Genomic DNA, 21501 nt, shown 5'->3' with positions numbered 1-21501 from the left:
TAGGGCTTCCTCAGGACCCAGCTATTCCACTCCTTGGAATATACCCAGAAGATGCTCCAGCACACAGCAAGAAAATTTGCTCAACCATGTTCATAGCAGCCCTATTCATAATAGCCAGAACATGGAAACAGCCTAAGTGTCCCTCAGTAGAAGAATGGATAAAGAAACTGTGGTACATATACACTATGGAATACTATTCAGCTATTAAAAACAAGGAATTCCCAAAATTTGTGGATAAATGGATTGAGCTAGAAATGATCATAATGAGTGAGTTAACTCAGAAGCAGAAAGACTCAAATGGTATATATTCACTTATATCTGCATATTAGCCCAACGGGCATGTCCCACGAAAGCCTTCACTTACCAGGAAACAGAGACAGAGGAGAGGACATTCTAGTGGGACTCTAGATGTGAGATTCATGAGAGAAAGGCAAAGTAGAAGGACCCAGAGGGTCCTAGGAGCCTACAAGTAGAACATTATGATAGGCAGATTTGGGCACAGGGGTCCCACTCAAACTAGGCACCAGACAAGGACAATACAGGCGGTAAACCTTAAACCCCTACCCAGATCTAGACAATGGACAGAACACTCTCCACAGGAAAGTGGAGAGTGGGATATTACGTTCTCACACACTCTGGTGCCTCACCTCTGACCATGTCCCCTGGATGGGGAGACCTGATGGCACTCAGAGGAAGGACAGCAGGTTACCAAGAAGAGACTTGATACCCTATGATCATATAGAGGGGGAGGTAATCCCCCTCAGGAACTGTCATAGGGGAGGGGAATAAGGGGAAAATGGGAGGGAGGGAAGAATGGGAGGATACAAGGGATGGGATAACCATTAAGATGTAATAAGAATAAATTAATAATAAAAAAAAACATAAACCACACTCAATCACTACACATTAACAGTGAGAAACTTCAAAACACCCCTCTCACCAAAGGTTAGGTCAATGAAACAGAAGCCAAGCCAAGAAATAATGACACTAACTGATGTCATGAATCAAATGGACCTAACAGATATCTAACAAAACTTTTTACCCAAACACAAAAGATTATACTTTCTTCTCAGCACTTCATGGGACCTTCTTCAAAATTGATCATATAGTAAGTAATAAAGCAAGCCTGAACAGAATCAAGAAGATTGAAATAATACCTTGTATCCTATCAGACCACCATGGACTAAAGCTGGACCTCAACAACAACAGAAATAACGAAAATCCTACACACATGGCAAGTGAACAACTCTCAACTCAATGATAATTGGGTCAGGGAAGAAATATAGAAAGAAATTAGGAACTTCCTAGAATACAATGAAAATGAGGGTACAACATACTCAAATTTATGAGACGCATTGAAAGAAGTGCTAAGAGAAAAGTTCATAGAACTAAAAGCCTTCATGAAGAGATTGGAAATATCTCATACAAGCAAGTTAGTGGCACATCTGGAAACCCTAGGTGAAAAAAAAAAAAAAACCACAAGCCGACACACCGAAGAGGAGTAGATGGCTAGAAATAAACTCAGGCCTGAAATCAATACATTAAAAAACAAAGAGAGCAATTCAACAAACAAAGGAAGCCAAGAGCTAGTTCTTTGAGAAAAGTAATAAAAGAAGTCCTTAGCCAACACCGATACTATCGGTGTTGATGCTCTTGAAGAAAAATATCAGATTATCAGCTGTGGATAGCTTCTCTGCTAGAGCACTCCTCTCAGCCTGATGAACCTCGCTAGCTGGAATACATTGTGAACTGAAGGGTAGGCAGTACAAGTGCTTGAAGCTAACATACTCACAGAGCTGCACAGTTTGAGCAGAGTGGTGGTAACATAAAAAGCAATAATAAAAAATTGAACAGACTTTATGTACAATTGTTATGACTGTAGGCCAGTTATTATTGCCCATTTTGTTTTTTTTTTATATTACTGAAGAGAATTTATTTTCTTATTGCCATTGTGCTTACAATTTGAATAACAACAAGCTCAACAGTAATGGATAATTAGTTTGGCAGAATGTGCTTTGCCATGGCCTTTTTTCACTCCTCTTAACTTGGTCTCTAGGATGAAAGAGCAACAAGTGGGATAAAAGATGTAAAAGATGCTTGCTTTGGTGAGAAAAATTTATAATCAAAGGCAAAGCATGTAGAATAGCAGCTATAACTGTTAAAGATATTAACATTGTTAAACATAGATTAAAGGTTGGTATCGAGTTCAAAATGTAAGAAGTGTATAAATAATGTTCCTTAAATTGATTTTCATTTTTCTCTATAATTCATTACAATTAGACATATGCTTCAACTCTGTTATTTACAAAAGACTTATTCATCATTCTGTTGTATTTGGTCAGTTCATTCACTTCATTTATTGAATGTCCAAAATATTGATAGTGTTTCTGTGTTTAAAACGTTGATAGCAATATTAGTGCTATGTTTTCTTTGGTAAGAGCTCATTATATGCCATATTTTCTAAAGAACAGCAGAATCTCTAAATAAAATTTGGTAAAGAATTGAAAAAAAAAAAAAGAAAAGTCCAAACAAGACACAGAAAGCTAATAGCTATCTTTAGCACATATTACTGCTACCACTTAAGGAAAATGCACCTTATAGATGTAATGTAAAATTAGCCAAAAGTTTGATTATGGTAGAAAAGGGTTCCGATGGCACCCTACATATTTCCTGACATAGCCATCGTCACACAACAATTATTTATTTTATTGCCTGTTTTGCAAGTAGATATAAACACTTGCATGCTGCACTTGTTGGGTATTTTATCTCTACTACTACATGCTTGTTATATGAATCTTTAAACTTCATTGGAAAACAAACCTAAGGATGCTATGTAGAAATAAACATTCTTTGAAGTAAATAGTACTTTATACAATACTAAAAATTTGCTGACAGTCTAAAATTATAATATTCATATACTGCCTGACTACTGTGAACTTAGTGCTGTTATAAGTTCAATTTTTGCATACTAAATTTCTAATTAGTTTCAGCTCGATCTCTAATTAATTCTAAACTAGCTCTCTAGCCAGTGGATGGCAGAAAAGCTGGCTCTCATCCTGAGGCTCTCAACAGCAATATTCTTCTTTCACATCCACATCATGCAAATCGGAACTCTGTTTTTTAACATGACTCAGGACCAGGCTGATGTTATTAATGATAGAACACTCAAGTGGGGAGGCCACCTCCTTCATTCTGTAGCAATGGACCTGAGGCTTTCTGTGCTAACAAACTTCATATTAGTTTTCATTAAGAAAAGCTCCAAACCCATATTTTTTCTATATGTCACTAGGATGACCACCACTTAGAGATGTTGGAGAGGTCATCCATTGTCACACATCACAGAAAGATGATACTGCAGCTTTCATCCATAAAACAGTTCTGGAAATGATGAAATGTTTTTCTGGTTGAAATAGCCATTGAAGGCCAGCTATTACCCATGTATACTTTGTGAATTGGCATATGTGAAAAACTATAAGGTATATAGTGAAAAAAGTGATTTCCGAACACAGTTGAACAAGATGGTTTCAGAGCATTGGATATGTGGACCACAGAATCAGAGCATCTGATATATAAAACAGAAATGTATCCTTTTTAGCATGAATATGTGAAAATGTTTAATAGTGTTATAAATCTAGGATTTTGCTTTGTGGAGAACTTTTAAAAGACATTCTACTGTTTTCTGCTTTCTAATATGACATAACTTACAGTTATTCTTTGAGAATTTCATACATGTATACAAGGTATTTCAATCATATTCACTTACTACTCCATCCTCAAACTCCTCCAAACATCGTGTCCTTTCTCCTTTTCTTTTGTTTTATATCCCATTGAATTCAATGAATGCTGTACATATAACTGTATGTTTTATATCCCATTGCGTTCAATGAATGTTGTGCATGTGTGTGTACATATGGAGTCATGCACTGGAGCATAGTCTGTTACTAGGGTTATACTTGAGAATAAAATCTGATTACTTTTCTTTCAGCAGCAACCAACTCTCAGTAGCTCCTCAGGTAGGAGTGATGGCTCTTGTGCTCATCTTCCATCCTGCTGGGATGCTGACAGGTTTCATCTTGAGCAGGTCTTTTGCAGAGAGGCACAGCTGCTGTGGTTTCATGAGTGTGGTGGTCCTGTTATGTCTAGAAGATGCCGTTTTACTTAAGTCCTCCCTGACCTCTGGCTCTTACAGTTTTCCTGCCCTGGTTCCATGTTTTTTCCTGAACCTTTATTTTGGGGAGAGGGGGTAGTGTTTGGTTTGTGGGGGAGCATTCTCTGCAATCTGACTGATGTGGAGTGTTTGCATTAACCTCCACCCACTGCACGAAGACTCCTCCCTAGTGAGGTCTCTGAGCTGCAGTGGTCTACGGCAGTCCTTCCTTGGAAGGCAGATTGATGCTATAACATGACATAACGTTGATCGCACTTAGAACAAGCACTTCTGGAAACCACTGTGTCAATTCTTTGATTTTCATAAACATAGAAACAGCTTACAATTATATTGGGTTTTAAAATACAAACAAATACATAAACACTTTATTGCACATAGGAAAATCTTTGAACAAGTACTACATGTAACATTAAGAACAGGGAAAGACACAAACAGGTTCTGTGACAAGTCTGGCATCATTCCAGGGTGAAATCACTTGGTGTTTGTCCTGACAGAGATCTGTCAAGACACATATTGCACTTTTTTTTCCAGCACTTTGAAATCTGCATTACAAATATTCCTTACATGCTGTGCTTTTGTCTCTTCCTTGAAATACACTGGAGAGAAGAGTTTTATAGACTAAGAAATATATACATTGAAAATGAGCTGTCTACACTGAGGAAGTTAAAGAAAAGGTCACCCTTATCCTTTGGGGAAAAACAATTGAAAAAACACCCTGGCAAAGGCCTGTAAATAGAGGGAGCTCCTGCAAAGCGTGGTTTAATAAGCATTGGTCTACTTGTGAATGTTTTTTGATTTTAAGAAAATCATTAATAAGTCACATTTTTCTGTATCTACGTGCAGATTTTACTACCACTGAAGCTCCTTCAAATAGTGCAAACGCATGAAGGCTCTGGCTGTTACAGTCATTCAGCAATAAATAATATTTGAAAGCTTGTCGTTCTATTCATCCTAGATTTGAAATATAAAGTGCTTCTATGACGCTCTATAGCCGTCCTCACTTTGATTTGATTATCAGTCAGTTGGTGACATTTCAGCTTGTAGTCAAAGGCTCTTCCTGGAGTTTCTGTTTCTTGTGTCCCACGATCCTATCTGGAAGGGTTCCAGGATAATGTAAAGTCTGCGAGATGCAACCACAGGGTAGCATCTGGTCACACAACTTTTCTGTGGTGCTATGGCACAGTCATCTAGAAATATGCTCTCCCTTGTCATCTGGAGGGCTTGCTGCAGACCCAGCGCAAATTCTCCTCACAATCCACAGCAGCAACATTGGTGTTGTTTAGAGACACACACTTCTCAGACCCAGTCAGATTGAACCTGTCAAAGCATAAAGACACTCAGATTTATTTCTAGACCATCAATTGCAGCCAGTTTCATGGGAATAAATGGTGCAGTGACCGTTGCCTTTTCTGTTTGCTCCCTCAGTAGAAAGTACAGAACACACATCTTCTAGCCAAGTAGCCATCCTCTATTGTGTAGAGATAATGGGCAACACCACAGGAAGTCATTTGTGGGGAAAATAGATGGAGCTAAAGGCTCTGTTTTTCTGATTCAGTAGGCACCCCAGCAGGGGGATAGTTCATTATCATTTTTTTTTACTTCATAGATCTTTCAAGATGCACAGTTTTAGAGGGCTTAGGGTGTGGTCACAGCTAATGTCACCAAATACTATTTTATTTAGACCATCACTGATTTTCTTGTATTCCTTGGTATAGGTATATACCTACACCTAGCTACAGGTATACAACCATGGGACACGTGCTAAAAGTCTCTTTACCAGTAAATCAATTTGCTTGCTTGTTTGTTTTTGAGAGAGGGTCTCACTATTAGACTAGGCTGACCTTGAGCTCACAGAAATTCATCTGCCTCTGACTTCTGGGTGCTGAGACTCAAGGCATACAGCATTGTGTCTAATTTAGAAATATAGATTTTAATAATGACATTGCAGTTTTGTTTCTTCTTCTTCTTCTTCTTCTTCTTCTTCTTCTTCTTCTTCTTCTTCTTCTTCTTCTTCTTCGAGACAGGGTTTCTCTTTGTAGCCTTGGCTGCCCTAGACTCGCATAGTAGACCAGGCTGGCCTCAATCTCACAGGGATCCACCTGCCTCTGCCTCCCAAGTGCTGGGATTAAAGGTGTGTGCCACCACCCCTGGCAATACTGACTTTGTATCAATAATTATACAAATGTAAAGAGTGAGAGATTTATTCAACTCTGAGTTTTCAGATGTTAAAGGTCAACAATAAATTTATAGTATGCTCCTCAAAACTTTAAGTCTAATTTAATAATAGGTAAGGACAGTGTCTTTCTTGCTGGTGGAGGTGGTTTCTTAGGTTCATATACACTTATAAATAGGCACTAAAATACTATCCTTTGTCCCTGTAGGGATAAAAACTGTGAAAGGGAAGTGAAATAAGCAATTCTTTCCCAACAACTATCGCGTCACCCATTATCAGAAGTGTCCTTGGACTATGTCCAAGATCGCTAAGACTATTGCTCACACAAGTGTTAAGACAAAGTTAAGTTATTAGAAGGAGGTACTGAGTGAATTTTAATAATAAAGGATGCCCGTAAGTAATTCCAAGGAGCATAATACAAACAAAAGAGTGATGAGAGCTGTGTGATGAAGAACTGAGCCTCCTTGACCAACAGAATTTAGAAAGAAGAAAAGTTGGGGAGAGAAGAAAAAAGGAATACAAATGAAAGAAGAAACTTTTTTTTTTAAATTAAAAAAGAGTGTCAGCCTAGAAAGGACGGAGAGATTTCTTACGACTTACCAGCTGTTAGATTCCTTGCCATTTGCCCATTTCCATGTCTGATTAGCTTTATTTTCCAGCCGGATCCAGTGTTGCAGTCCACCAGCAAAGCGCTTCAGAAATAGCTGAAAGCACAGTGAAGCTCTGAGAACTGGCCGGAGCACGTGGCTAAGCTGACCACTGCTAGCTGCGCATGGCTAAGCTGACCACTGCTAGCTGCGCATGGCTAAGCTGACCACTGCTAGCTGCGCATGGCTAAGCTGACCACTGCTAGCTACGCATGGCTAAGCTGACCACTGCTAGCTGCACAAGGCATCAGCTCATCTCAGTTGCTGCTCTCTGCAGCTAGGCAACCAAATCACACCGAAAGACTATACAGCAGCCTCTCAGTTTACTCTTTTAGATTGTTCGTACAGCCCCCAATGACTGAATTTTCCTGCTTGTGAGACAGGTGCCCAGTTTCCACTTTGGAAAGAGCGCAGCGAAACCACAGAAGATCTAAAAACAAAACAGCAGCATTTGCTGGGATCAGTTGCGAATCTTACCAGGTCCTTCTTGGAATCAATAACTGCAAGAGTAGCTCCATCTTCAGAACAAGAATTTTGGGCCAAGGACCAACTCCTGGCTGTGGTGGAGAAAAAGTAGCATTTCCTCTGGTATGAAACCCACTCATCTTCGCAGGAAGCAGCATGGTGGTTGGGTGACTCCAAGTTTTTATACAGGCCAGGGCAATTGTACTGGCCCACTGTGGACAGAAAGATCATTTGTTTTAGTAACAGAAGAAACTAAACCCCCCACAGGCAAACCTACTCTAGGAGACACTGTGTTATTTCAAGGAAAAAGAAAGCAAGCCTCAACTATCATCTGTGCAGTGCGCAGCGTCCCTCACAACCCTGGGGCATGAGCTGAGGGCTGTGTTGTCTTGGTATTATGCCGGAAAGTGGCAGGGTAGAGGGAAAAATCTCAAAAATAACATTAGGTTAAAAGGAGAAAAATTGAGCTTTTGAATTTATAAATGCTCCCACAGAGGACTCTGAAGGCACAGCCTCGGGTGTTGGTTGTCAGAGAAAGAAAGAGGGGCTCATCTCAGGCAGAGGCTAAGGTTCTTGGGGAGGTCTGGGAGGAGCTGGGGGAAGGAAACTTGTTATGAGAAGATACTATATGAAATTTTTTCAATTAAAAAATACAAGGAACATTTGGGGTATTTCTTCAAATTGTTAACATTTCTTATTTGTAAAGGCATAGATGTTTTTGGAATGAGTGGTGGCCAAGCATGCCCAAGCTGGCTCTGGGAGTTTTGGCTGTCGTAATAATCCAGAGTATCTAGTCTGTTGGTTTGAGACAAAAGACAAAAATACTGGCCACTTTTTCATCAGTCTACTACTTTTTCTGTCAACCATGAATAAAAAATACACATTTTTCTAGTTAAATATCTATTCACAAATATGTAATATTTACAATATTATATGTAATATAATATATGCAAATATTATGTATATGTATAGAATATAATATACAAACATAAGAGCTCCCTTTTGTAGATCTAAATGTCATCACCTCTACATAATGTATAAATCAGACACTTGTAATATCCATATGGTTGTTGCAGTGTCATTCTGGGAGCATGGGTTGTATTTCATGATGATTATAACTGGCCATTTATGGTGTATGAGGTGTTTCTAAGTTGATCAGAAAGCCTGATTAATTAGAGCAAGCTATGACCCGTTCATTTCAACTGTATGTGAGTGCTTACTGCTGGCAGGCTTTAAGATAATTCCTAAGTATAGACTCACCAGTTAAGGCGATGAGAGCTATGACTAAGGAAGTGATGATGCACACGGTCAGCACAGCACAAGGGATGGGGACTTGGATGGATCCTTCATGTTGGTTCTCAAAGTGTATGCTGGTGCCATGGTCTGAAAAGGGAAAGAAGCAACAATGAGTTCAGGCTAAAAGATCATCAGTTTTACAAAATTCTCAGGACATCTGGAAAATGTCTTGTTGGCTAGAAACAAGGCAGGCAAAATGCTGTCGTAGTAAGGCATCACCACTGTATCATATATTACAAAGTATGTATTTAGCATGCATAATGGGTATATTTCATAGCTATGAAAAATTTAAGCATATTATTATTTTCTTGTTTTAAGCACAATATAAGACGTTTAAGCACCTGCTTGCCATAGAAGACATATAAAAGGAGCTTCCTGGCTGTAGTTCCTTAGTCTCCTTCGAGTTAACTTTGTTTATAAGAGATGAAAAGCATGGGGCAATGTAATCAAGTGATACACTGAATTTATGCATAGATATCTAAACATAGGATATAATAAAAATTTTAAGAACATGATTATACTTCTTGATAATGCTAATACATATATGGAACAATGGAAATTTTTATATATTAATACTAAAAGTAAACTGAAAAATAGCTTGAAAATTATTCTTATAATGCTATGTATACATAGGAGTTGAAGAAATGCCTCAGTGGTTAAGAGCATGTGCTGCTCTTATAGAGAACCAGTGTTTGGTTCTTAGCACCCATGTCAGGCAGCTCATAACTACCTGTAACTCCAGCTCTAAAGGATCCAATCCTCTTTTGGGTTATGAAGGGGACTGTACACACATGACCTACACACTTTTAGAGACATAAATTAAAAATGCTATATACATACCACTGTATGATCCAGACAATCTTACACACACACACACACCACCACCACCACCACCTCCAAGAGAAATAAACCATGTTTTTAAAATGCCTTGACCAGAAATATTCATAGATTTATCAATAAGACCAAGTCCTGAATACAATTTAAATATCTGTCTGCATGAGAGTGAATAAATTCATTTTGGCATATCCACATAAAATAATTCTTAGCAATTAGAATAAAACCCTGTTGTATACAATATAATAAATCTAAGAAGAAGAATAAAATCCACCCAATAATGTTAAATGGAAAACATGTATTCATTAAAAATCACAAAATATATATTTCCAAATAGATGGTACTTTAGAGTAGCCAAAATACATTGTGGTGTCAGATATGAGACCTGTGTTTGCATTTATGCTAATTGGAATGGAACTTGCCCAATATCAGAGAGTCATGGAAATATTCAAATATTGATGGGAATTGTGACTACAGAATTGTCATGCCACTCCAGTGCACGCCTGTGGTATGTTTATTCACTCATATACAGTATACCACAGTTAAAATGATGATGTGAGAATGAAAGGGAAACATTTGATTTTCTAAGGTAGATTAAAATAATAGAAGCATAACAGTGCTGTAAAACATATATTGAGCAAAGTCTTTTCCATTTAACTTGCTGTATAAAAACTGAACAAAGTCACAATTACCTTTAACTAATAAGAAATGTTTCTGTGTCAGATTTTGGATATGCAGAAATATGTCTGTTCTACCATGTAAACAGATGACTGCAAAAAAGGGTAGAGTCGATTTTTGGCTTCAGCATTTGGATTTCATTTTTTGCAGGGTGAACCCTCAAAATTCAAAACATTGTGTCCCCACAAGAATGCCCCTATAAATTCCCAAATTCTCCAGTGTGATTTTTTTTTAATGCACGTGGAAGGTTAATGTGAAATAGCTCCTTGAGTGCAGCTATCACTGCCAGTGATAATCAGTCTCCACAGATGTAATCCGACACTTAGGATGCTGATGCCTGAGGATTGGGAGTTGGCAGCTGGCTTTGGCTGCAAGGTGAGAACCTATCACAAGGGTGTTTTTTCCTTCATTATAAAAACATTTAACTTTTCATTGTGGATGACTTTTTATAACTAAAACAATATTTCTATAGACTGTATCTTGAAATTTGTATCTTTTTTCCCCCTTAAAGCATTTCCTTACAGATAAGCTTGGAGGGAGATATTGTGTGGCTGGTATCTTCCACCAACTTGTACATTTTCCAGGATTTTTTTCCTTCATGAAAATCTGTTTTCAGGTCTTCTAAGAAAAGCCTTTATTGATCCTACCCAGGTCTCTTTCCCTCTGTCTCCTCTTTTACACCCGTACACAGTCATCTTCAGAGGTAGTTCTTCAGAGGTTGAGTAATGAGTTCATAAACGGGTCTAGTTTCATTTCTCAACATATGATAGTCATTCGGCTTGGACTCAATTCATCAACAACCCCGGTTCCACAGCAAACACATTCACATCCAAAACAACCCTATACCCCAGCTAGCTTAACCCATCAATCCACCTGCTGGGTTGAGTGTAGAGACCAACTCTCACGTGACACTTTATTTCCATCACCGAGGGTCATTGCTAACCACAGTTCAACCTATTGCCTAGGCAACAAAACATCCCCCACTAACAGGGCACTCCTGAGGCCTGTGCATTAACGGAGAGGTTCAAAACAGACCCACTTATTTACTATTTTTCAGTCACTCAGAGAAGAGCCTGCTGATTCCATTGCTGCTGTGCTGCTAAGATTAATGCCATGAGATCCCAGGCTAAACATAAAAGGGAAGATGGGGCTGATCTCAGGCCAGACTAGGAAGTTGTGCATTAGGTCCTTCCTTCATCCCACTATTTGTAATAGTTCTGTTGTTATCTGTTTTTTTTCTCATTTTAAGTGAGACATACAGTATGGCTTACTTAGGTATCAAAAAATGAATACTGAACTCTAGTTATCTGTACTAGACATCATGCTTTCAAATAAGGGATGAGTTTTGTTGTTGTTGTTGTTTTACAGCAAGCCAACTTAACAGAGAATCACTCTTAGAATCTTCCTCACCAACTATTTTGGCTGTGTTGGCCATGGCACATTCCTTTATTAACTGGATAGCTCTTACAAATAACTCTAGTTCCTAAGTGCCAAGTGTGTGAGGGTTCCCCATCACTCAGAAGCAGAATAAAATAATTCTAGTAATAGGAAGCATAATGTGTGTAGAACAGATAGACAGAAGAGAGGAAAATATGTAAGGTAATTATATTTTGATAACAGCTAAGAAAAATGAATAGTTATAGAATTTGACGTGATTCACTGGGGGAGAGAAATAGAATTTTAAAAATGGAAGGAGAGAGTTCCATAGGTCATGGTGGAAGATGACATTTTAAAGGAAGGGTTATGTTCTAATAAATCACCACATGACATTGCAAATGTTCGGGTGTGTATAAAGCTGTTTTCTCTGAGATTCGAGACCTGCATGCTTCCAACCACCAGAGAATTTGTGATGCAAACATTGAAGAGACAAGACACAGGGAAATCAGGCCAATGTACAAGGAATGGCCACAAACATAACTCTCACATGGCAAGCAGTGCTCATCCTTCGTAAGGAGGAGAGAAACTTTCTGTATTATGCAAGGTGGTTATGGGAAAAGGATGGAGAATAGGCTAGGTCGCATAATTTTCCACTTAAATCTAAAGGTTGAGATAACATAAGTTGATTCAAATAAAAAGTGCTCTAAAGTTCTTCTGAAACTCATATATCTCCCTCTTGTACAAATACTTTGTCTTCCCATAACCAGAGAGGTATTTACCTATGTCCAGTTTCCTTTTTGACTGACTGAAATAGATCATAACCAAGTCCTCCAAAGATATCTTTCCATTCTCCATTCTACACCATACACAAATGTAGGGATCATCCCAGAACAGAAGAAATCACATGACTTACCCTTCTGCCCTCTCTCCAGATGTGAAGAGCTGTTTTCTGTTATGGAACAGTCTTCAGAATGCATCCTTTTTTTTTTTTTTTTGCCCTCTCAAAATCCCCTGCCCAATCTCAAGTGGTCCACAGTGAGCCCTCGCTGGAGCTGTCTTCTTCAGTGTCTCAGTCTCTGGGGGCATTTCAGCCTTTATAGTCCATTAGGCTGGCTCCACCCCTTCCTCCTACCTTCTACTTGCTTGAGTCTGCCAGTTCTCGTTAATTTATGCTCCAGTGGCCTAGACACTTCACCGTGTGTTGTTGTGGTGAGCTGTGGGTTTTCCCTGCTGTCTGAAATGCGCTTTCTCACAACTGTAGTTTAAGGAGGAAGAGATAAATGGGATTTTCCCAGAACCAAAGACATCCTTCCACAAAATTTTAGAAGCCTTAAATAACTTGAGAAATGGCATAATCTAAGCAAGGAGTTAAAAGTTTGAGATTTCTGTATTTGATATGGAAAAAGACTGGGAGAGAGGGTGACCTTTTTCACGTAATCCTATACATGCATTTCTTCATACATGTAGCTACTGGTATTTATTGAGTACCCATAATATGCCAGGTGATGCTGGTGGCCAGCAGGTGTACTGATGAGTCGGGGTTTTAAAATTCCTATCCTTGAGACTCTCTCTCCAAAATGGACAGGTTTTCTTTAGTAAGTTATGGATTTAAAGGTGTGACATTCACTTCTTTCCCCCCAGGGAGTGGTTCTTTCAAGTGTCATTTAGCCAAGAGTTGCTTTGGTGCAGGAAACAGAAAGCTTGTGGTCTGAAACTTCCTCGCTGTGTTCTAAAACTGTTTATCTTCGGTTATCTATTTCATCGTCCTTTGCTCATTTTCTTGTCATCCTCCACTGTCAGGCTTCTTTTGTCTCACTGAAGAACACGGCTTTCTATTTCCCCAGGGTCCTGTAGGTTATTTAGCTCAGGCATCTGTGGCCTCAGATATTTGGGATGTGATCCATGCACACATATCTTCCCATGGGATCCATCTCATCCAGGCAAGTTCTTAAACACCACATTAAAACGAATGCAGAAAGTGCCTGTTTGGTAAGTAAGTGTGAGGATCAAAAAGATGAAAGTGCTGCCTCTGGTTAATAACCTTGGTGCTCACAGATTACAGTCACCCCTGGAGTAAAGTCATCCAGATTGCAGAATAAAGCCTGAGTGAAGATGCTGTGCTTAGGTCGGTTGGAAAGTCCCACACAACCAAGGGAGGTGAGGCAGCAGGCACATTTTTCATTTGTCTGCTTGGCATATGGACATGTACATATTGGTCCTAACGTACCTTTTTGTTGCTGGTATCTTTCCTGAACAGCAGCCGGCATGATGTTTAAGTATGTCACATCATCTTTGTGAGGCACTCATCTCACCAAAGATTCCTAATAAAGGTTCCTTAAATCTAAAGGCCTTACAGCCATGAAGAATCTATACGTTGGCCTCTGGCTACTTCATCTACCACTTTCCCTCTCCTATAGAACCTTCTTGCTGTTCCACAAGAATGTCCAGCAGCTCTTCAGGTCTTCAGGTTGTCTCTTAGTGGCTCTCTCTCCATGAGTCTATGTGCCATGCTCTCCCCTAATAAATAAATTAATTAATTCAGTGCCAAGTGAAATGCGGAAAGGTCTAGAGATGATGGAGAAGGACACGAATTAACGCCAAGAGCAGTGATCTTCTAACTCATGCCTGTCGATTGGGATGAAGTTTTCATAGAGTTCCATACAGGAAAAAAAGTAAGGCAGCAAGCGTCATCACAGCCAACCTTTATTATAAGCTGGTCCTTAAATAAACTCTTTAAAAGCAAAATTCAGTCAGTTTGAGTACTTAAAAAAATCTTTTCTTTACCTTTAAACTTAAAAAGGGGTTTGTTTTATTATGTAGTATGTGTATGAGTCATGTATGTGAATATTGGTTTCCACAGAGGCCAGAAGGTTCCCTGGAGCTGGAGTCACAGGCAATTTGAGCCTCGTGATACAGTGCTGGGAACTGATCTCTGGTCCTCTGAAAGAACAGCAAGAACTCTGAACAGCTGAGTCAGCACTGCTGAGCCACATCTCTAGCACCACATTTATCCATTTACATGGCGTGCGTGTGCGTGTGCGTGTGCGTGTGCAACAGTGCATTTGTAGAGGTCAGAGGACAACTTTCACAACTCATATTGCTTCTTTCCTACCATGTGCTTGCTTACTTTCTGGGGATCCAAATAAGCTCATCGGACTTGACAGAAAACTCCTTTACCATAAATGAGTCATTTCAGTAGCCCCACTCTTGAGTTTTGCTGCAGACGCTACCAACCATCCTTCAGTGTGCAGTTGCATTGACAGGACTGGCGCCCAGTGTCTTCAAGTATCAATGCTAAATGTGATGCAGGTTTCATTCGCATCCTGGTGCAATGTACTTTCTTTTTAAAACATTTTTACTCTAGGTATTGGTTTATAAGGGAGAGTGGGGTAGGTTCCATGCATGTGTCTTGAAATCAGAGGACGATATGTGGGAGCTGATTTTCTCCTTCTACCACACATGCATCCCAGGTATAAGATTTGGCTCCTTGGGTTTGGCAACAAGCTCCTTCACCTGCCTGGCCATCTGGCTGGTCCTTGCTACTGGAATTTTACATGATCAAGTCATGATTTTCAAAGCTCTAGGTTTTCAGTCCTCCAAACTGTCTAAAGACACAATGTGCCCCAGACATAAGACTTCTCTTTCTCCCTGCTTTCCTTCTCAAGTATCGACATGGTCTCGAAGAAGAACTTTACAGCTCTGGGCTCCTGCCCAGAATATTCCCATAGCACCAGGCCTCTGGATCAAGAGATAAGAACAAAGCAAACGTTCATGAACCATTACAACTGGACAATAAAAAAATGTGGCCACTCCTTGATTTAAAATGTTTGAGTCTCAGTCAGACGTGATAGCTAATGTCTGTAAGTCTAGCATTTTGGAGACTGAGGGAAGAAAATCGCCACAAGGTCCAGGCCAGCCTGGGTTGTATAGTAAGCTCAGGTTAGGATGGGGTAAAGAATGATGAGACTTGAACACACACACACACACACACACACACACACACACACACACACACACACACACAATTTGGGAGTCTATTTAGAAACACCGTATCTGGTATCCTATCATAGTTTTCCTGTAGCTGGACTAAAAGATGCCCAGACCAGGATTTGCTATTTTTATTTTTTTGATCAGGGATAAACTTACAGAATTAACTCATTTTGCCCTGTCACATGGTCATTTCCTCAGGATTGAAACATGTGTCTCAGAGATGCAAGAGCTCATCAGACTTGGAAAGCAACATGGCTCACAAGGACACCCCACCCTCATCCTTGGGTGGGGAGTGCTGAATAAGCAGTGAAGAGTTGCTGAAGAGGGGGAGACTTTCCTTGAAGTTGCTTGAAAACTGGCCATAAGCCTTCAGGGATAGTTTTCATGAAGCATTGCCCATGCTGAGGAGGGCTTATTGTGGTACAACTGCCTTTGAGTCCACCCTTGCTCCTGTAAGAAAACCCTCACCTGTGTGCCTGCAAGTTATTCCTACTAAACAGCTTGGTTCATCAAGTTGAATTTGGATAGATTAATTTCTTTGACACATTGCTGGTGCCCTGTTTGGAGTGAATACTTGTTTATAGGACTCAAGGAAAAGTAAGAGCCCATGGTCTTGTTCTCAATTTTCTCTAATCTGTTTTGAGTTGTTGTGTGGTGTGCTGCTGTTAGTCTTCTCTGGGCCACCCTAGGCCACTGGACTTGCTGGATATTCTGGCTAGGACTAGTTTACCCTTTGTGCTCATTAGTTTTTGTCATTGTTTGTTTGCCAGCTTGACATAAGATAGGGTCATCTGAAGAAAGGGAACCTCAGAGAAAATACCTCCAACAGATTGGCTTATAGGCAAGCCTGTGGGCATTTTCCTAATTAATAGTTGATGTGGGAGGACTCAGCCCAGTGTGGGAACTGCCACCTCTGACCTGGTGGCCTTGGATGATATAAGAAAGCAGGTTGAGCAAGCTGCAGGGAGCAAGCCAGTAAGTAGCATCAGTTCATGGTCTCTGATTCAGTGTTAGCCTTAAGTTCCTGCCCTGACTTCCTTCTGTGACGGACTCTGACCTGGGAGTTTTAAGATGAAACATATTCTTTCTTCCCTAGGTAGCTTTTGGTCATGGAGCTTATTACAGCGACACTAACCCTCAATAAGACATGCCTTTTCCCCTCTGGCTAGACTCAGGAGCCTTAGTTATTTTTCTGTGTCTAAATACATGACTGAAACAGTATAAGGAGAGGGTTGAAAAAGTATATAAGCCATCGTGGTAGGAAGGGAATGGCAACAGAAACATGAGGTAACTAACTGGCCATATCACATATCCAATCAGAGATGGGGGAGGGGGAGGAGGAGAGAGAAGGAGAAAGAAGGGGAGGGAGAGAGATGGCTGCTTAGTCTACTTGGCTTTTTCTTATTCTCTGTGACTCCAAACCATGGAAAGCAGCCAGCAACATTTAGGGCGGGTCTTCTCTCATGTTTTTGGTTGTGAGCCTAGGGCAGTCTCTCCAGCCCATAGGGTGGGTCTTCTCATTTGAGTTACAGCTCTCTGGAAATGTCTTCAGAGACACACCCAGAGGTCTGTTTCCTAGGTAACTAAATCTAGTCAGGCTGTCAGTGAGGGTCAACCATCAAAGCATGTAAGTGTGAAATTTAATTCTTCTAACTAAGTTCTAGCTGTTCTTGAAATGTGAATAATCCCCAATCAGTTGGCAAATAAACAAAGTGAAAAAAAAAGTTTTTCAAAAAGAGACTCTTCCTGTCCTGCTTTCCCACATACTCTGCTCACATGTTATTGACTTTTAGTCTGTTCCTTAAGGAAGTTAAACCTGTTTTCACCTAGAGGGCGTGTTCTTGTTTTTGTTCTTTATATTTTCAGGTTATTTTTTATATCTAAACCTTTTTGTTTACACTTAATACCACACTTCATGTCCACAGCCAGACTTTCCCTAACCACCACGAGAAGAACCTCCCCTTCACCTGCACCAGTGATTTCACTTTATGCTATCTGGAGCTTTCTAATTTTATTTATGTAAGCCTTTAAAATCATTGTCACTGTCTGGATTATAACACTGAAGGAACCCACAAGAGTTATTGAATGACACATGAAAGAATGCAAGTCTTAACTCAAGGATTTGTTTACCGTGTAGACTTGAAAAAAAATCTACAAAATTCCACAGGTCACTGGCTTTGCTACCTGTAAACCAAAATCACTCCCAGTGGCTTATGACAGTTACATGAACAACTGTGAACTGGAAAGTCAATGTTCTACAGATGATAGGTGTGTGTTGCTACCCTGCACAGTGGGAGTCTGGTGTGTGATGGCTTTTCATTTGAGGAGAGGCACTAGGAGGAGGTGATCACTGAAAATTCTCAGCATCATTGCTGATGCAATGCAACATGTCTGCTGTGTGTCAGGAACTCGGGCAGACAGAGGAAGCTGCCACATCCTAGTCACCGCTAAGAGAGTTCTTCTTGCTAAGATGCTCACTCAAGTGCTCTAAGTTTCTCACTTCATTAACCACAACCAACAGCACTGATCCTCTGCATACACACTTACATATACATTCACTTGTGCTTGTTATGTACAACGTAGTTAATATATATTTAATGGCTATGATACTAGTCAAAATGATGCCTAGAGTTCTTATTGTATATAATATGACAAATAACCTTAAGCATATGCCATTGATATATGTTCTAAAAAGCTGAATGTTCCTGGACAGTCTGATAGGTAAGCCTTATTTTAAAAATATTTGCTTTTTTAAATGGGTAATCATGATCTCTCATTTCCCCTCATATTCTGTACAGGTCAACTGTCCCGACTTTCCCTCTGGTCTTAAGGAAGGCCATTTGAGTTACCGTCAAGGGCTTGTTCTTACTTTCGTTCCTTATATTCAAAGATGTGGTTTTATAGATAACTCTTCTTTTTTTTTTTTTAAATCTACAAACCATCTCTGCAAATAAATCTCTCTCCTTAATCAAACACTCGCCTTTTTTCTGAAGTCATTTTTATCCCTATCTGGCTTTACAGGGACAGCCAAAGTCAAAGTTTGTGTTTGTTCGTGTGGTTGTCATTGTTTTGAGACAGGGTTTCTCTGTGTAGCACTGGCTGTCCTAGAACTCTCTTTGTAGACGAAGCTGGCAACTGCCTGCCTTTGCTTTTTGAGCACTGGGACTAAAGGCATCTGACACCATGGCCTGCAGACTAAGTATTTTATCGAAGTCAGTACTCCTATGAGTGGGTGAATGTCATACCAATAAAAAACTAAACAAGTTGCTCTGAGTGTCTTCGGCAGGCTTCCTGGCTATCACACACCCTCGTGCCCTTCAAGATCTTTAAAAAGATGAACTTTGTGACAAAATTTTATCAACCATCTTTCTTGCTCCCCCACTCCCTTCTTTCATGTCATATTGCTCCTCTCCTTCCCTTAGATTGGAAGGGGTAGACATCTTTCCTCTTACACGCGAGGGGAGTGTTAGAGGGTGTTCAGTTCTTTTCTGGCTCTTGCCTGCTATCCTGCTGTGACTAGCAAAAGCCACCACTGTACTTCAAGGAGGTCTCCGTTAGGTGTTACAAGTTTAAGGGCTGCAGGACCAAAATATATTGGCTAAACCAAAGAAACAAAATGGACAGGACCAGGATTAAACGTTGGAGAGATCTGTGAGCCAGGGGCGTCAGCTGCCTCCTTCGCATTCAGAGCAGGCTTTCTGAGCCATCGCCCTTGCATGTCAATGAAGTCTTGGCCACATTTCCCCAACTTGTTTTATTCGTCTTTTTTCTTTTGAAACAGAGTCTCACCTAGCCCTGACTGACCACAGTCCTTACATAACCCCGCCTGACCACAAAGTGCTAGCATTACATGTGCCACCCTGACTGACCTTCCCATTTCATTAGAAATATTTTCTGGTGTCCATTCCATGAATAACAGATAAGGTAAGGTGAGAGCCGTATGTTCACGATCATCTCTGTTGTGATTAGCACTTCACAACTGAGGAAACCGAGGCCTACAGGTGCTGAGGCTTGGGCAAGAGTTGGGTGAGATCATTTAGATGCTAAAACAGTGCAGTTCTCCCTCATGTGTGACCTTATATGAAGAATCCATCCGGAGGAGGTTTCTGAAAGGAAATGATGTAATGTGAGGCCGATGCAAAGTGGAGCAGGAAGGCAGCGTGTACAGTCCTTATCACGGCAGCTGCCTTAGTGGTGCATGTTCAAAGGAACCACAAACTTCCGACCTGAGACAGTTTCCGGTGACAACCTGCTCATCATATTTTTAAATCATTTTTTTTCTTTCAGTGGGTGAATTAGGTACTGGAATGTCTTTAATCTTCTTGTGGGTCAGATTTTCCATTTGTAATGTTTCATTAAATTAATTCAAATCATGTAAACCACTATCACTTATTTTCACTTCACAGGAGTGTATGTGTGTGTTTGAAATGGTTATCATGTAGAGCCAGTAAAGGTGACAATGAGTAAGTGGGGGATTTCCAGTTCTCAGCACTTTCCAGTTTTCTCTTCTTTGAGTTCACCAGGCTTTCTTATTTTCCTCTTCTGAGGAACATTTCTCCAGACACAAAAACAAGCTCGAAAGTGTGAACTGATGCTATATTTTCTTCTTGATTTGTGGAGGTGACATGTAAAGTTCTCATGCACATAAACTTGAACTCTGAGACCTTTGACCATTTTTGAAAGTGAACTGTATAGGAGAACGGTATCATAAACATGACATGGTGTCTAGCTATACCTGAGATCATCCCAACATGTATTTCAGATGTCTCACCCACTCAGCATGTGGTGTGGAGATGGACACCACAGCACAGAAACCCAGGCAAGTCAGAGCCTGTGTGCCTTTCTGTTTGCCTTTTGCTTGACAGGCAAGTAGTGAATTGAACGTGTGGAGGGAGAGAAAGCCTGAGAAGAAGACAGCCAGTATCTGGACCTTCCCTGAAGCTCACGTGTATTGCAATATTCCCAGGTGTGAAATGAATACACAAGGTACCCAGATTCATAATGATGCATTATGAGTAACTGTAAGCCATGGTCGGTCCTTGAGAATATAAGTGAAAGATGCGTTCCCAAGGCCACTTCATCCAACTTTATCCATCAACACAGGAAGAAATAAAACTATTTATTTTTTTCATAAATGTTAAGAACTTATAACCTACAACTAAACATATCCTATTTGGAAGATAATTTCTTTAAAAAAAGAAAAACAACAAAAAAATTCAGGGCCAAGTGATTTTTAAATAATAACCACCTATCACTAAAGAAATTTTAATAGTGAAATTGAAAATTGCCAATTTATCAAGAATATTTTTAAAAATTAGAAGAGGAAAACTCTAAATCACAAATTGATCAGCCCATCTTATTAATAAAACAAAGTTAAATTCATCAACATTTATAATACATCATACATAATGTATATATGTACACATTTTTGTATACATAAAACAATGTATTGTAAAACTAGGTCCACTGAAAAACAAAATGTTTCATTCAAATTTAGTCACCAAGACTTGTCATATTATGAAATTAAAAAGAAATTTATTTATTTCAGAAGATATGCAATGCTATGTTTGGTAACTTTGACCATTTATGATGAAAGTCCACAACTCATTAAGAATAAAATTGCTTCAAAGTGCAGGTTCTATACAGGAGGAATAATCATCTATAAACTATATCGTGATTAGTGAACAACTGAGAACATTTTCTTGTGAAATCCAGAATGATGAGATGAGAAGTCTACTATTTCAAATCTCTCTCTCTCTCTCTCTCTCTCTCTCTCTCTCTCTCTCTCTCTCTGTTTCTCTCTTTGTCTCTCTCTCTGTCTCTCTGTTTCTCTCTCTGTGTCCTGTGTCTCTGTGTCTCTGTGTCTCTGTGTC

The 21501-nt window shown here is 39.7% G+C and overlaps 1 protein-coding gene across 1 annotated transcript; it reads right to left on the bottom strand.

Moving 5' to 3' along the window:
* Window positions 1–4511: 4511 nt before the first annotated feature.
* LOC311588633 (early activation antigen CD69-like) lies at window positions 4512–12695 on the bottom strand. The gene is made up of 5 exons (XM_084766499.1): window positions 12552–12695; window positions 8714–8836; window positions 7466–7665; window positions 6942–7045; window positions 4512–5485 (listed from the first exon to the last, which is right to left on the bottom strand). Exons 1-5 carry the CDS (start codon window positions 12613–12615, stop codon window positions 5377–5379), a joined length of 600 nt encoding a protein of 199 aa, XP_084622625.1. The 5' UTR covers window positions 12616–12695; the 3' UTR covers window positions 4512–5376.
* Window positions 12696–21501: the final 8806 nt, after the last annotated feature.

Source organism: Acomys minous, assembly GCF_964271855.1.
Source record: "Acomys minous genome assembly, chromosome: 17".
Classification (NCBI taxonomy): Eukaryota; Metazoa; Chordata; class Mammalia; order Rodentia; family Muridae; genus Acomys; species Acomys minous.
Note: the sequence above shows the minus strand (reverse complement) of the source record. Positions and strands in the feature narration are given on the sequence as shown.